The sequence below is a fragment of the Microcaecilia unicolor genome, chromosome 3, assembly GCF_901765095.1.
Source record: "Microcaecilia unicolor chromosome 3, aMicUni1.1, whole genome shotgun sequence".
NCBI classification, from domain to species: Eukaryota; Metazoa; Chordata; class Amphibia; order Gymnophiona; family Siphonopidae; genus Microcaecilia; species Microcaecilia unicolor.
Genome location: NC_044033.1, coordinates 28,673,198 through 28,686,807, shown reverse-complemented (window position 1 = coordinate 28,686,807; position 13,610 = coordinate 28,673,198). Strand labels below are relative to the sequence as shown.

At 42.1% G+C, this 13,610-nt stretch overlaps 1 protein-coding gene across 1 annotated transcript in view; it reads left to right on the top strand.

Annotated features, from left to right (window-relative positions):
• Positions 1-13,610, top strand: part of PREPL (prolyl endopeptidase like) — a 98,219-nt gene that overhangs the window by 27,408 nt on the left and 57,201 nt on the right. The window contains exons 3-6 of the mRNA XM_030195804.1: positions 7,126-7,192; positions 7,865-8,074; positions 8,339-8,462; positions 12,729-12,945. Coding sequence (XP_030051664.1) covers positions 7,126-7,192; positions 7,865-8,074; positions 8,339-8,462; positions 12,729-12,945 — 618 coding nt within the window. The remainder of the gene's footprint in view (positions 1-7,125; positions 7,193-7,864; positions 8,075-8,338; positions 8,463-12,728; positions 12,946-13,610) is intronic.

Below are 13,610 nucleotides of genomic sequence, written 5' to 3'. Positions count from 1 at the left end.
ACTCCGCTGTACCAGCACAATCAGGTCCCCAAGCCACCCCTCCATTCCCTGAGCCGCTGTTTCCAAATTTTCCCATCCAAGGACTAGTGTAATAAGGTACCCGAGATGCCTTCACACTCCCAAGACGCCATCTATTATCCCAGGACTCAACACAACTAAAGCTCCAAGACACCACCACACTTCCCGAATCACCAACCCTAACCAAGAACCAGTGCATTAGGAGCCTGAGACGCCCCCACAGCCATGAAATAAACACCTCCACAACCGTGAAGTGGAGCTAGGAGGACAAAGTTGGAACCAGTTGAGGCAACAGTGGTTGTAGCTGCGTTGACCACTCACATAGGATCACAAGTGAGACAAACCACAACACCGACCCAAACACCACAAAGAGCTTTGACAACGCTCTGAGGAATGTTAGGATGTTAGCAGTTCAACTCCGCCTGCACTGTCTCACACACCAGCTGATCTCAGTCAAGCCTATATCCCTGATGGCTTAGTGAAAAGCACAGGAACTTTTCATTTCTATTCATATTAGTTCTGATTGTGTTTCAGTCCCCAGTTCATGCCTACATCTTTGATGCTCTAATTGTAGCTCTGCACATGCTCCAGCTGTTCCTAGTTCCTGCCTGCATCAGTGCTGCACATGCTCCAACTGATCTTAGTTCCCACTGGTCCTCCAACGAACTCAGTTCCTACTGCCTTGACCCTACTCATCTGAGATCCCCAACTCTTGCTTATATCTTCCAACCTTACTCCTCATTGCCCTGAACAATTCCTGCCTGTAATTCTGATAATCTCACATGACTTGGGATGCAACATCGCAGGAGATTCCACCTGTAACTTGTAAATATCTCAAACACCTTGTTCAAACTCACTAACTGCTTTCTTGTGAAACCTGCACAATCAACTTGTTGTTCTTCTCAAGAACGCTATCTCTTCTGCTATAACAATGCGCTGGTCTTGGTTGCTACTGCTAGTACTACTAGTACTACTTAACATTTCTAGAGCGCTACTAGGGTTACGCACTTCTGGGTCTTCCTAATGTGGCCACCACTGATAGCAATGACTCGCTGATTAAAAACATTCCAGTATTATATACTGTTTGGCACAATCATAAACCCTGGAAGAGCAACTTTCTAGTTAAGAGGCCTCATTGACTGCTCTTTTATATTCCACTGTCAGATTGAAACCATCTTTAAGGACATACCGAGAATATACATTACCTGCACAGAAAGACAGACCACCTAAAACCAATCAAGTGTGCCCTGTTGGACCACACTTCCGGGACCACCACTCCAGTACCGTTTAAATACATTAATATTACATCAGTATGCAACAAGCTGCAACTATTGAAAGATCTGATAACATCCTAAGAGTTAAGTATTATGTTTCTGGCTGAAACCTGGCTGCCAGAAACCAGCAGCCCTCTCATCCCATATTTCTGTCCTTAGGGATATAAAATCTTAAACTCCCCTCGTTTGGGAAAACCAGGAGGGCCGGCAGTAGTCTGTAAGAATTTTCTTCACCTTACCACGGTTAAATCTATGGTCTTACTCAAAGTGGAACTAATGCTATGCAAACTTCAAGACGAAACAATCTCCTCCAACTACATTGGTCTTCTATTGATTTACTGATCACCCGGTTCTTGGCCCAAAGTGGAACCCATACTACTGGAGTTTATTGCTCAAATCTTCTGCCAATTCTACAGGGTCATCATTGTAGGTGACCTGAATCTACACATGGAAGATGACACAGATCTCTAACATAACTAACTTTAAAACTTTCTTGACATCCTGGGAATTATCCTATGGTATCATGGTCTCCACTCATGAAAAAGATCATACCCTTGATTTCCTGAGAGTTTTCCCTCCATACCTAGCAGATTCTCCTACCTGGAGGGCTGTACCGCGGTCAGTTCACTACCTACTGGAGGCAGTATTAAATTTGTATTTAAACCAATTCACCGGAATTCCCCCAAATCGATTCAATCCAGAAGTAAAATCAACAGAGAGGCATTCTGGTCAACAATAGCCCTAAACCAAAGCAGTTTGCCTCTAGAAACCATCAAAATGAAAAATCACTGGGACTCGCTAGCTACATTAGTATTAGATGAGAGAGCCCTACTAAAAGTGAGAAACATTACTATGAGGAGACCTGCTCATTGGTACACCCCTGAACTGTCTAAACTGAATGTCACCACCTAGAAAAACTTTGGAGAAGAAGCAAATAACCTGCTGAAAGATACGCCTGGAAGTTTCAGTTCAAAGCATATAAAAAGAAAACTGCTGACACCAGGAGAACTTTCTACTCCAAACTTATAAATGATATCTGTTTTAACACCAAAAGACTATTCGCATAGTCAAAGACCTGATTTCTTCCCCTACAAGCCAACCTGCAAACCAAACATCAAACCTAACACCACAAGCACTAGCTGACTTTTCGAAAATAAAATCATTCAGATCCGATCGGAGCTTGATGGACAGATCAAAGTCCTCCATACTAAATTATTTGAGGCAAATACTTCTTGGACACAGAACAATGTCATTACTTTCACACCGATCTCTAAAGAAGTTCCTTACCTACAAAAAAAAACTGGCCTGTATGTGTGTAGTGTGCTCCCACTGCACACTATATACATGCCCCTCTCACCTCTTCTCCTCGATCCCTCCCCCTATTACCTTCTGGATAACAGATATGATCAACAATTTGTTAAACCAAGGGCACTCTTCTCACAGAGATGGGCCAAATAGCTTTGACTCCCATCCCAAAGGCAGGAGGCCTAGATCTAACGATGCCTACCAGTTACCGCCTGGTGACGAGCATGCCAACAACTCTTGAAATACCTCGACGACCACTCCTACTTACTTCCTAATCAATTCGGATTTAGGATAGTCCATAACACACAAATCCTACTGCTGGTTCTGACCTCCTATGTGAAATCACAGTTATCACTGGGCAGAGAAACATTATTACTATAATTTGACATCTCTGCCACCTTCAACACAGTAGATTACGATCTTCTACTGGAAAAGCTGAGTGAGATTGAATTTTCGGGATCAGTGCTTAACCGGTTCCATGATTTCTTGGTCAAAAGAAGCTACTGTGTCTGTAAGAACAATGAGATGTCACAATTTTGGAAACCATCTTGCAGTGTGCCACAGGTCTTCCCTCTCCCACCGCTCCTTTTCAACGAGTTCATGTCGTCCCTTAAGAACATTAATCTGCAAAAAGACAAACTTCTACTTTCATATGCAGATGACATCTTCATGCTAACACCAGCTCTCACCTACCTATCAGAAACCATCTCCAGACTTTCTACCTGCATAGACCACATTCAAAACTGGGCCACAGAGAAGTTGCTAAAGCTAAACACAAGCAAAACCCCAAACTGTTATGGTTTCAGACCCCAAATGTTTCCACCCCAAATATATTAACCTTTTCCTCGGCCCATCTATACTAGTGGAGGAAAATTCCAAGGTACTAAGAGTCACTCTAGAATCCTCACTGTCTTTCAAACCACAAATCAATCAATAGTGGCAAAAACAAATTCTACAAACTTAAACAGCTAAGACTAACCAGATCCTACTTTGACCAGTCATACTTAGCTTTACTTGTTCAAATGCTTGTTCTCTCTCACACTTACTACTGCAATGCTCTTTATCTAGATATCTCAGCTAAATTAATGTCCAAGCTCCAACTTGTCCGAAATACATCTGCCTGCCTTTTTTTCAGACAAAAAATATGATAGAGTCTCGCCCTACTTAAAACTTTTATACTGGCTCCCCATTTAGAAGAGAATCCAGTTTAAAGGTGCTTGTGTTCTATTCCAAGTTGTATATGGACTAACCTCAGAAATGTAGATCAATATCTTTAAAGATTTCTTATTTGGGCACTGCATGACTGCAACATTTTCTGATATTCTGCCCCCTAAGTATCAAAAATGTCTGCCTTTTCAACTTCTTTAATGACCTATTTTCGTTTATAGTCATTCCATTCTGGAACTACCTACTACAATACACCTCGAACCGTCCTATCTCTCTTTTAGAAAGAAACTGAAAATTTTACTGTATGATTATTGAGGCCCCATGCAAACCTGGTACAACCTCCCTATGCTAATGATAATTGCCTATTGATTTCTGTAAACCATGGGGATACAGTGGTATATAAACAATATATTGATATTGATACTCTGCTACCTGTTTTGACATCCTTTTCTTAGTTTGGGTGTCCCCCACTAGTTGACTGCTTTCATTCTGTTCATTGAGAGAAAGCAGAGTTGCTTGCCTGAAATGACGGTTCTTCATAGATAGCAGGATGTATCAGCCACACGTTCAGTCACAGAACCCCTAACATGTTGATACTCAGGTTGCTGTCATACTGAGGAGGCTTTCATAGGAATACCTGTGTGGAGACTGTGCATGCTTGGAAAAATCTTGTACACATCTATTTGTCTTGGTGTCATCAGACATTTTTCACTATGGTGGCAGATTTTATCCTGCTGCCTATGGAGAACCTCCATTACACTAAGCAACTCTGCTTGCTTTAGTTTCCATTCTGGTCCTCAGATACTACTGCCCTCCCTGGGCCCAGACTAGAGTTGTGCTGATGCCACACTGTGCTTGTTTGTCCTCTCCAGACTAGGCCAGCACATATTGATAACTTTTCCCTTCTAGAAGTGTAGCTGCAATGGTATTTTCTCCATTGATGGATCCTGCGACCTCCAGGAATGAAATTTTAATAACTCAAGTAACTGATCAACCAAGTTCTTATCACTCAAATACTGTTATCTTAGTATAAACTAGCAACAGTTCTCTATTTTTGAATTTAATGGAGCTGTTAGATTCAACGTATTGTGTCTAAGGCTAAATAAAGTACTTATAGAAATATGTATTTAACAGTACTTGAAACAGAGGATTATTTTTTCCTGGTATTTTATAGTCAGAAATTTTAGACAATAAAAGTTTAAAAAAAAAATAGACTCAAAATTTGACTCTGGAGATTGACTACTGATTTAGAAAACTATTGTCAAATCTTCTCTCTGGGATTTCCACTTAGAAACATATTAATACCACTATGGCACTTTACACTTATCAACACAGACTTTTTGATAAATATAATAATCTTGACTTCAGATTTCCGGTGTGTTTATTAATTCTTTTGCTTCATAAACTACACCACTCCGCTGTGTCGTTATTCTAACAGCGGGAATCCTCATTAGTCTAGATCAATAATTTTTTGCTTTTCCACTTTTTGTTCTTATTAAAATAAAGGGAAATAAAGACCACATGGTCTATCCAGTCTGCCCATCCCTTTCACTCCCTTAGAGAATCTGCGTACATGTCCCAAGCTTTCTTAAATTCATATACAGTTTTCATTTCCACCACCTCCACCGGGAGGCCGTTCCACGAATTCACCGCCGTTTCCTTGAAGTATTTCCTCAGGTTGCTTATGAGTCTGTCCCATTTCTACCTTCATCCAATGCCCTGTTATTCCAGAGCTTCCTTTCAATTGAAAGAGACTCGCCTCCTGTTCATTTATTATATCTCCCCTATCCCACCTTTCTTCCAAAGTGTATATATATTGAGATCTTTAAGTCTGTCCCCACAGGCTTTAGGATGAAGACCACTGACCATTTTAGTAGCTACCCTCTGGATCGACTCCATCCTGTTTATATCTTTTGAAAGTGTGGTCTCCAGAATTGTACACGATATTCTGTATGAAGTCTCACCAGAGTCTTATACAGGGACATCATCACCTCCTTTTTCCTACTGGCCATTTCTTTCCCTGTGCACCCAAGCAATCTTCTAGCTTTTGCCGTTGACTTTTCTACCTGTTTGGCCACCTGAAGATCATAGAATCCTCTTTCAAAGATTGGGGGGGGGGGGGGGGGGGGGGGGGGGCGAACAAACTTAGCACATTCCTGTGTCCATGGGACTAAGTGTTGGGGCATTATATCCATGTATTGAAAATCAGAACAGATTTTGGCAAAGGAAAGCTCCAACTCTTGCTGTCTGGTATAATTACTACTGCGTAAAATATTTGGTCACCCATATTAGGCACGTGCATTCATCCTTGCTGTTTCATATACTTTTTAACCTGAAATTTTTTTTGGGGGGGGGGGTGGGGGGGGTCCTGTGTTAAGAGTGTTTTATTTCCCAAATAGGGCATGATCTTGATGATATTGCCCCCAAAGTGAAAAAAAAATTAAACCTAATAAATCAAAAAATATCTTAACAGAGAACTAAATAAAATAACCTACTAACTTTGAGACCAGCCTTCGTCTCTTCTAGTGAACTTCCTAATTGATTTAATGTCCAGTGTTCCTGAGGATATTTATTTCTGACCTTCACAGCTGTGATACTTGGATTAGTAACACAGAAGTTGGCAAGTGTTATAAACATTATAGAGATACTTTTATAAGTGTGTGAATGCATAAATAATTTGCACATAGTTTTTCCTGTGCAGGTACTGACAAATTTTCAAAACAAAAGTAAGAGCATATTTCCTCGGTGAAAATTTATGTGCATATGCTTATTCCTAGTTTTTAGCACGCATAAATTTTCTCTTGTTAATTTGTGCACATGAAGAGTGCATGTAAAGACAACCCCCTCCCTAACCCCACTCCCAAAAAGCCTCCACTCAGTCTGAGTAAATTTATGTGCATACGTGTATGTGTATCAGTTTGCCCACATAATTGGCAGGAAAATTTTATAAAATCCCATTTCACTGTGGAGTGGAGGAGTAGCCTAGTAGTTAGTGCAGCGGACTTTGATCCCGGGGAACTGGGTTCAATTCCCACTGCAGCTCCATGTGACTCTGGGCAAGTCACTTGGCACTCCATTTCCCCAGGTATAAATAAGTACCTGTATATACTATGTAAAGCACTTTGAATGCAGTTGCAAAAAAACACTGAAAGGCGGTAGGTATATCAAGTACCATTCCCTTTCCCTTTCATACATGAAAACAGGAAAAGAACCTGCTCGCTTCTTGATAATGCTATGGGGGGGGGGAGGGGGTCTGTCGGATATGCTGGATGGTTGGATAGTGAAGGTTGGATAACCGAGACTGTACTGTGTCTTAAAATGTATATATGTGGATGAAATATTTATTTTTGATATTTATCAGGTAAGGCTTGGTGATTTTGTATACTTTGAAGAAGATGGCTGTATATTTCGTTTACCGTCAAAGAATGGTAAGCTGTCTCGATTAGTTTGTTTTCTTATTTCAATGTATTAAATTATAGGGCATAATTGGTGCTTTTTCTTGTAGTTTAGTACATGTTTAGGAATAGAATACCTACTGTACCTGAATGTAATTCATCTTGAGCTTCTTCTGAAAAAGATGTGAGCTAAATCTAAATAAAAAGTCATAATGACAGATTCTAATAGAGAATTGTTCAGTGTTTCAGTGGAGTGAGGGCCAAGGTCTCTACAGGCCCACGATGGAAGAGCATACTCACTTTAGCTCAAAAGAGAAAACAGGGCCAAGAAATAGCTTTAATAGAAAGATTATCCTTTTAGCGGAAGAGATTGTGGTCTGTTCAACAAGGTGTGGGGGTGAGTTGTACAACATACCATGACTTGGATGCATAGGTTATAGACTGACAAATAATAGGCCTCATTTCTCTTCTGATTTTTCATTTTGCAATCTGTTGCATTTTTTCATTATTTTATTGTGTGTGGAATTATTCAGCTTGCCATTGTAATGTCCGCATGCTATTGCCTGTACTTAAAAAGGTTGAAATAAAATAAATCTTTATAAGGTTCCACCAGACGCTGTTATTTTTAAGTACTCTAATTCGCTGTGAGCAATGTGCTGCTTAGTTTTTATAGTTTTTATTTTATTGTGATTTTGCTTAATTTAGTTCCAGGACAGGAAAATGCTGAGCTTTTACTCTGCCCAGAAGGACTTTGTTTTCCAAATGCCACTGTTCAGCGCATTAGAATATCCCCAAACGAGAAATATTTGGCTGCCAGTTTTAGAAGCTCCACCTGTGAAGAGTCGACCTGTGTGGTGGTGAAACTTGAGAAGCTGCCTGAAGTGCAATGTGTTATACCAGATGTTTTTAGTTTTGGTAAGAAGTACACAAGATTGCAGTTCTGTGAACAGGATTGAAATAGTACAAAATTCTTATCCTTCATCTTATCCAAGGGCAGTAATAGTCCAGGTCTGTTCATGGTAGTAGTACTGAATAAATATTGCACTTTTAACTGGTGTTTCTACTGACTATTTCCTGGACCTCAAATGACACAAAACTTATAGAGATTAGTATAACCTCCGCTTGAATTTGGAAAGGTCATGCTGATCTTACTATTCACCAGCCCTTTCCTGTTTTCAGAGTGGGCTACAGCTGATGTTTTGTGTTACACAACTCAGAAGAATCTTCAGTGTCGTCATGTTTTTTTGTCTGACTTCAGTAAAGAAAAATATACCAAAATTGTTTACACAGAGCAAGACCCAAGGTAATAATACTGATTTATATAAAATTGCAATGATTTATTTTACATTTAGAATTGTAATATGATCTTTATAAAGATTTACTGCAGGGTTGTGGCCAGAGCCCAAGGTGGGGGGCAATTTTGGTCTGCTGCCGCACCCCACCCACTGCTGCAGCAATACGTTGGCTGGCGGGGGTCCCCAACCCCCCGCCAGCTGAAGCCTTCTCCAGTGCCGGTCTCCAGCGCCACCACGTTGCCTGCCTTCGCTCTCTTCCCCCTCACATCCTGTATGCTCCTTTTAATGAAACTGCTCAGTTTCACCAAAACGAGCGTGCAGGACATGAGAAGGGAAGAAAGAGCAGAGAAGGCAACGCGGTGGCACTGGAGACCGGCGTTGGACAAGGCTTCAGCTGGCGGGGGTCGGGAACCCCCACCAGCAAAACCAGGGGTCCAGAGGACATTTGAGGGGGCCCAGGCCCCTGTGGCCCCACATTGCTACACCACTGATTTACTGGCTTACTTGGCAGCTGGTTAAGAGTTGCTTTTACTAAACTACGGAAAGCACTAACATGCACTTAATGCAGCAAAAATAGCTTTACACAGGACACGGTACAATGCTAGTTTTGGCATGTATGTAGTAACTGTTTTTTCTTGTATTTTTTTTGAGGGGGTGTGTCAGGGGTGGAGAGTGGGCATTCCTGCGCTAACCAGTTAGCTGATCTACGTTACCATACGCTAACTGGTTAGTGCACAATTAACAAGGGAGCCCTTACTCCTAAATAGGGGGTGGTAAGGGCTCCCACAGTAATTTTTATAAATGGGCATTCGCTAATGTTAACATTAGCACATGGCTATATATTGAAAAAATGGAAACTACCCTTTTACACGGCTGTGGTAAAAATGGCCTTAGCGCACTGGAAAGACCCGTATAAGGGCGCACTAAGGCCATTTCTTACCACATCTTAGTAAAAGGACTCCTCTAAGTCAACCAGGTTTAAAATCTTCCCTTTAGACTAGCTAATTCTAGGCACCCAAGATCACTGTGTGCACAAATTTGCCCCATCAAAAAGGGGAGATAGATTCATTGGTGTGTCAGGAATGGGTTAAAATTTAGATGATTATCACAATATTCAATGCTTAACTGGCTAATTGAGACTTGACAAATGTAAATGCTGCAAAAGCAGGCCTAAATCTGTTCAGCCAACAATTCTTGAACCACTAATACAGAAGAAAAGTCCCCCAGATCCTGACTTGCCTCCCTGCTATTTTTTTACCCAATTTCAGAGTGCCTTCCCTATAGAAAAGATATTGAAAAACCCTAAGAAAGCAAGTGAGTAGGAAGACTTAGTCTTGTTTTTTACTGCTTAGTATCCAGCATTTTATGTTTGAAATTGGGTACAGGAAGAGGGGGAAGGTATTTATCATTCGGATGATATGTGGCATCATATGTAGGTGGGGGTCTTGGCACTCAGTGGGAAAGAGGATGGGATTCCACCACTGATTAGTGCAGATTTTCAGCCTTAACCGTCTAAGGGGGAAGGTGGTTACTAAGCTGTGATAAAATAATACATTTTTACTACAGCAGTAAGTATCACAGACGTCACTTACCTGCATGCACTGCTGGTTAGTAACTCCCACAGCTATGTCTTAAAGGGGCTGGTGGTGGAATACATTTATTCAATCACCCTGAACGCATCCAGGTTCAAAATGGCATGGTAGTACTTCTAAGGTTGGCAGATAAGTTGTTTGCGTCCTTACGTAGCCACCTGACTACTAGCAGGCCGAAATGACAGAATTGTCCTACCTGCCCACAAGCCAAGGAAACACCTGGTAGGTGTCAAAGAGGGTGGGGGTTTAGGATACTGGCACCGGCCCCTTTGAAGAAATTGGAGCATCATGCCACGGGTTGGTTGCCTGATGATCCAGGGGAGGAAAGATAATGCCAGCTTTGAGCTAGTGTTATCTTTCCACAAATACCACAGCTTGCTTACAAAGTAAAAAAAAAAAAAAAGCTGTGTTTAATCTATTTGCATAATAACAAGGCGCTTTGCATGTATTTGCATCTCATTATTTAGGTTATGTTGTGGTAAGTTAACTTGCATTGAAGGCAAATAACTCATATGAGTTTGATTTAGCTCTTGTTAAATAGCAACGGTCCTGTGTTGTTCTTTCAACACATAGTAGTAACTACCCCTCTAATATAGTTAAGTCCAGCTGGTCAAATTTTGTCCTGCTAGATTTAGGGATATTTTCACCAAAAAAAAACCCTAGCAAGTTAGATGTGGCAGAAAAGCCCCATAAAAGATATCCAGTTATCTTGCATGCTCATTGGCTACCTGAAAATTGACCACTTTATGTTAGACACAAAGCCTAATATATTTCATGTATCTAGGAAAATGAAAAAAAGGGGCCAGTTTGATGACAGAGAGGCAGCGTTGCATACTGCTAAGCAGGAGGCATGAGTTTCTCATTATAGGTGTTGCAGATGCAATGTTCACAACCCCTGAGGGAAGGAATCCTAGCCTTCACACAGCACCTGCTGTTAAAATTTGGCCTATGTATTATATGTTCCAAAGGAAGCTACAAATGGCTTATGAGTGTTAGTTGTAGCCCACCCAGAACTGCAGATGGTGCAAGTGGTGTTTAAATAGACACAGTACTGCCTGTTTTTTGCATCAGTTGATAAATGTTTTACTGTTCTCTCTAAGCTGAGCAAGAGCCCTCTAATGGGCAGATGATCGAAAGCCCCGCGCTGGTCCAAACAGCGGTCTAAAAATAGCACTGGAACAGCACGGGGCTTTACCGCCCCATGATCAGAGATAATAGCATGCAAATTTATATGCGCTGTCATCTCTGATCATAGGGTAAAGTGCTCCTCCCACACTTGTTTGACAGATCTGGGCTGTCAAAAACCTAGACCTGTCAAACACAGGGGCTTGGAGGTCCATGGGACCATGAGACCCCAAACAGCATGGCCCTGGTGGCGTAGTACCCCCACCCTGAGCCAAGCGACATGGGGGCTGGAGGTCCAGCGGACCTCCAACCCCCCCCCCCAACACAAGTTCGAGGGGGGCTGAAGATCTGGTGGGTCTCCAGCCCCCCTAGCATTCCCTCAGATAGAGCTCTGGTGGCCCACTCCCCCCCCCCCCCCCCCAACTTGGTCATCTATTGGCCCTCTTCCCACCCCTTATCTTCGTTGGAGAAGGGAGGTGGCTTCCCTCCTCTAACATCGGCGCTGCCTTGAAAATGGCGGTGCCCTGCCCAGTGCTTCCTGGGATGCGCTAGGCGGGGCTTCACACCATACAAGGGGTCTCCCTTATATGGTGTGAAGCCCCGCCCAATGCATCCCAGGGCTGGCGGCACCAATGGAAGAGGAGGGAGGCCTCCTCCCTCCTCCAATGAAGGTAGGGGGTTTATGTTGAAGTGCGCTAGACCACCATGTTGGGGGGGAGTCACTGGATCTCCAGCACCCCCTGAACTTGTGTCAGGGGGACTGGAAGTCGACTGGATCTCCAACCCCCGTGTTGCTGGGGGGGGGGGGGGGGGTTCTGGTCAAGGGTTCCTGCTCTTGCAGGGGGGGGCTGCTGCTGCATTTGGGAATGGGGGTGCCTGCTAGCATGCAAATTCATACTGGACAGAGCTCACCATTCCTCCCTAATGGTCTGCAAACCCTAATGCCAGAGCTGGCATAGGGTTTGCCGCGGACAGTGGGCCAATGTTTGGCGCGCTGCTCACTGATCATTGGGAAGGAATACATTTAGCATGCATTTGCATGCTACTTGCGCTAAGAGCCCTGTTTTGCATGCATTTGCATAATAGCTGTGTTCAGAGGCCGCAAGTGCATTGTTTCACACACTCGGGGGCTCGGATCATGGGAAGGTAGCAAACGCAGGCGCTAGTATAGGGCTAACAGCCTTTAGCGCCTGCATTTGCTTCTGATCATCGGCCCATAACTGCGTTGCTGCCACTGGGGGATGGTGCATCAATATTGTATTTTCAATCTCTAGAGACAGACAGGTTCCATGGAGTCCTGTCTCTTGCTATTGAAAATGTGATAAAAAAAAACAGCAACCCCACTGGTTGGACTGTAAGTGAAGGATTCCTACTCAACTTAGAGGGAACAGTGGTTTCTGGGATGGGAAGGTGCCTCTAACCTTTTGGATTGGCAGTCAAAGTGAACGGTTCAAAAAAATGAAAAACCTGTACTTTATGAGGGGAAGGAGTTGTTTTGATTTAAGCATGCAAAAACCTCAAATGTCGTGTGGTTTTGTATTGTTTTGTTCCTGATAGATTCTTTGTGGATGTATACCGTACAAAGGACAAGCACTTCTTAACTATCAACTGTAATAGTAAAAGCACATCAGAGGTGTGGTTGGTTGATTGCAGCTGTCCTTTTGATCCACCCATCCTTGTACAACAGCGGATTCCGGGGGTCATTTACCACGTGGAGCACAAGAATGAGAAACTGTACATTCTGACCACATGGGGCGAGTCCACACAGTACAAGGTCATTATATTTTTTAAATCTTGAAACTTTCTTCTTGCTTTAGCCAATGTTATATTAATTTCAACAATTCAGATTTATTGCAACCAGATGGATGCACAAAGAAATGCTATGGGAATGCAGCAGTGAATAGATAAAAACTTGATTCAGTGAATTGTCTCTATCAGGGGTTCCTATTCATAAGTACAGACTTCGATGAATTAAACAGAATTTATATACACGGCAGGATATGGCAAAATAAAAACAATGCTAAAAATTCACATGACGTTTGGCATAACAAAGCATTTCACCCACTGAAAAGATGCAAAGTACTATATCCATAAACAGAAAAGTCTACAATAGAAAACAAAGCAAAGAAACAGAAACAGAAATTTTCAGTGGGAAACATTCTGGACTCCTGAACTCTTCCCCACAAGGAGTAATACCCTTATTGAATTACCAAATGAGGAGAATATTGTAATACCCCAAATCTCCATCATTTAAAAATATTTAAAAGTCCTTAAATATGTACAAATAATAAAAATATTAACATTAATTGCTACTATATTCTTTATAGAGTATAATACATATCTCTTAATACCCACTGCAGCTGTTGCAAATGACACAAAAAACAATACCAACACTAAAGGCCTTTTTTATTAAACTGAGCTAGAGATTCCTGGTGCGGG